The sequence below is a fragment of the Bidens hawaiensis genome, unplaced genomic scaffold (genome assembly GCF_021521415.1).
Source record: "Bidens hawaiensis isolate Kalapana, Puna unplaced genomic scaffold, B.hawaiensis_p1.1 tig00040207_1, whole genome shotgun sequence".
NCBI lineage: Eukaryota > Viridiplantae > Streptophyta > Magnoliopsida > Asterales > Asteraceae > Bidens > Bidens hawaiensis.
In genome coordinates, this window is record NW_027497104.1 from 145936 (window position 1) to 150011 (window position 4076).

Sequence of the window (4076 nt, forward strand, 5' to 3'; positions counted from 1 at the left end):
AGCTGTCTATGTGAGAACATGGGTTCTTTCAAGTACGAACCAACCCTAGATAATGATTGACCTTGGCTTTTGTTTATGGTTATCGCGAAACATACTGCAAGCGAAAACTCGCGTCTTTGAAATTTATACGCTATATTGTTGTCTGTTGGAGTCAGTGATGATCTATGGATCAAAACTCTATATCCAATGTTAGTTCCAGAAATAATTTTTGCTTCAACTACACGAGTGCCTAAAGATATAATTTATAGTCGAATACCGTTACATAAGCCTTCTTTATGGTTAAGTTTCTAAGGAGCATAACGGGAACACCAAATTTTAGCACAAGCTTGCGGTTTGGTGGTCCGAATATTCTTAGACCATTAAGCTGTTCAGGCGAGTATAAAGCTGTATCAACAGTGTCATTGATAGATTCTGATTTACACATGGTATCTGAACATAAGTACTCGACTTCATCACCTGGAAAAAACTTGAGCAAACTATCATTAATCTCATCAACAATTTCGTTTGTTGGTGCAAGTATGGCTCTATCCTGATAGTAATGTTGGCTCTCGTAATTTTGTAGAATATCAGGATATACAAAATCAAAAAGTTTTAATATAGGATCAACTGAATCTTTTCTAAGTAGATCGCCAGGTATATCTATTGTTGCAACACCATCATTAGGACCGCCAACATTACCTTCACCAATATTTAAAAGCCATTTCACAAATAATTTGGTTTCTTCAACATCAGATGATGGCCTGCCCATAGTTAACCTTAGGTTTTATTGTTAATATCAAGATATTGCATTCACTCCAAATTGCAGATTATTCTAGATAATAGGTTACTATATGGATTTTTACCATAAAAATCACTTGGTTAACTAAATAGTCAAAGGGTATGATAAAGATAACATAAAACGTATACCTGACAAACTTGCATCAAATTGTAAAATACAATAACCCTAACATTCATTTTAATTTTTCCAACTTCTTTCACTGTTTGAATTCTCCTTAATTTGTGAAACGCCAATGAACGTTCTCAGCCCTCCAACCAATATGTAATAAAAGTAATACCAAGCAACAAAACCAACAAACCAAGCCTGCAAAAAAGTAAAAATACTAAATAAAAAGTCAAAATTTGATCTTTGATCACCTAATAGTTGAGGCTCTTAAACATGTGACATATTTGTAAATGAAGGCTTCTCACGCATTTGACCAGAATTCACGGGTAAAGGTCTCACCAAACCCAGATAGCTTTTAAATGGGTTATAACATCTCAATATATTAAAAAATAATCTCATCAAATATTTGATATGAAAATCATATAAAATAGGAATATACTAAAAATTAATATCCTATTTTATTTAAAAAAAGATATTATTTATAATTTAGAAACAATTTTATAATAAAGAAAATAAACGGGTAATGGGTATCACCAAACCCAGATGGCTTTTAAACCGGATTATAACTTATAATTTATTTGTGAAACCATTTTATCATCAAACCTCAAGTATATTAATTATTAACTTTCTTACAATAAATAAAATTAAAATCCAAATATGCATATATAAATATTAAAAACGAATAATGTAAAACAACCCCCGTAATACGTGGGATAAAATCTAGTGTGTGTTTGTATATATATATATATATATGAAAACTTGTAATGAGATTAATTGACAAGAAACGACGACTCAATGATGTCGGTTTAAATAAATAACGTTTATTTGATATTTAAAATTAATTATAATATTTTATAAATAACAGCGGCTTAGTAGTTTAACACACACACCCTAGCCAACTGTGCTAGGGTGTCAATTGGTTATTGAATGACTATAATATTAATTATACAATACTGATTAAAACCCAATTTTGAAATAAGAACACCAATTCTGCAATCGCTCAATCTGTTTAACATTTGTTTAAATTGATTTAGGGCTTATGATTATTGATGATAGACGATCAGTATGTATATTTCAATTACCTTGAATGATGATGGAACCAAGGAGGACGACTAACCCGTCGTGTCGGCTAGAACCAGATTCGAACAGAGAGTTACGGCCAAAATTAATGCAATTAAGTTTAAGGGTTTAGGTCGCTAGGTTATATAAGAGGTGCAGACACGAGCAATTGAATTATCATCAATCCTAAGTTATATAATTGGTCTTAGGTCATAACGGTTTATTAAATAAATCAATACGCGTCCAGTTTTGATCTTGTTTCTTAATTAACGAAGTCGGTTAAGCCGATAATGGTAACAATAATCAAAAACATGATTCAATTCCTAGTTTATGACGAAAACTGTGGCTCAAGCAAGATAAACGGGCCATGGTTACGGGTAAACGGGTATGGACCATGGGTTACGGGTTCAGGGACCAAAAGGGTTATAAATATAATATGCAGAATTTACAAATTAGTCCTTGGAGATTGAAGGTGGAAACAATAAAGGATTAAAGTTTAGTTTTGGGCTAAAAATGTACAATTTCCAAAGTTAAATATATATTAAATAAATATAATAAACAAATATAAATTGTATAATAATTACTCGATAAACGGGATACTTTTCAGTGTTAAAATTTCCCGAACATAAAACGGGTCGGATAGCAGGTGCAAATTAATTCGTGGAAAAACCGAGTTGTTACAAACACCAAAAAACGATAAAACTTTCCACTATAAGTCAATCCCAAAGAGGTCCATTGCATTTTGATACACTTATTCAAATAAAATTTTATGATGACCCCAACACCTACAAAACCACATAATCAAAAATCAAACTTGTCAAACCATAAACATAATAAAATTATAAAATCTAAGTTAAATATACAAACAACATATCAAGAATATAAATACGAAATTAAAAACCAACCGCAAATGTTACAAACAGGTTTGTGATTAAAGTTGTTAATCAATTTGACATTTGTTTTAATATTGAATTTCTTTATTTCCTACTAATACTGTTATTTTGACCCTAATAAACCATGCAAATTGATGGCTCTAAAGTAGGGAATTGTAAAATTACCTAATAAGAAGCAACAGTGGAAAACAGGAGATGCTTTGGATTTCCGTTGGTAAGAAAAAGATTGACTAGAATAAATAATCATGATGAACAGTCTGAATCGATAGCAGCGGTGGATACGAACGATAACAACGGTGGGGATGAACAATCTCATAGGTTTAATCAGATAAGGGAGAAGGCAACGACTAATAGCAGCGTTGGGTATCTAGGTCTCGTATGTTTAATTAGAGAAATGAGAAAGAAGCGAGTAATCAAGTCTGTAGCCTAGGGTTTGTTATTGGGGAGGGGGTGTGTTAAATGAAAACAAATGGATCTTGAATAATATATGGATCCGAAAGCATTATTTGGGCGGGTTGATCCGAAATAAATACCATTTCACGAATATGGGTTAAAAAAGGTGAAGAGTGGTGAGAGCTTAACACGTGGCAAAAAAGAGTATCATTTTATTAGAATAGTAAGATTAGGTTCATTTCAGAAGTATTTCTTATTGTGAGAAGTGCGAGAAACAAATCCAACAAATCACATTTTTTCTTTTCTTTTATCATTTATTTAATGAAAAGGGTGTTATAGTAAAATGTGTAATTTTTCATATTTGGTAGGTAATAATTTAGTAGAAGTTACAATTAATTTATTTTCATATTTTTTAATATATAGTAAATCAACCTATATTGAATTCCTTTTTTTTGTTAGATTATTTTTTCGATTTATCCATATTAAATTTTTATTCTCGTAATTTGAATTTCATACCTATATCCAAATAATGGTTGTTAAATTCAATAGCACCGATAAAATTATATAGTATATAAATGAACCTACACATGAATAAACTTACACATATACAATACGAAATACCACCTACAGAGTACATATACGAACCTACGTAGTACACAAATGGACCTACACACGACAAAATTACACATGCATCATTCGAAATACCACCTACACGATACATATATGAATCTACACATTACATGAATGAACCTACACACAATAAAAATTATACATACACAATTCGAAGCACTAGATACACAGTACATATGCGAACCACAACACATAAATGAGCCTACACACGATAAAAT

General features: G+C 31.2%; 1 protein-coding gene across 1 annotated transcript; it reads right to left on the reverse strand.

Annotated features, from left to right (window-relative positions):
- Positions 1–229: 229 nt before the first annotated feature.
- On the reverse strand, positions 230–748 carry LOC143591961 (uncharacterized). The gene has a single exon (XM_077072001.1). The coding sequence runs from the start codon at positions 746–748 to the stop codon at positions 230–232; it is 519 nt and encodes a 172-aa protein (XP_076928116.1).
- Positions 749–4076: the final 3328 nt, after the last annotated feature.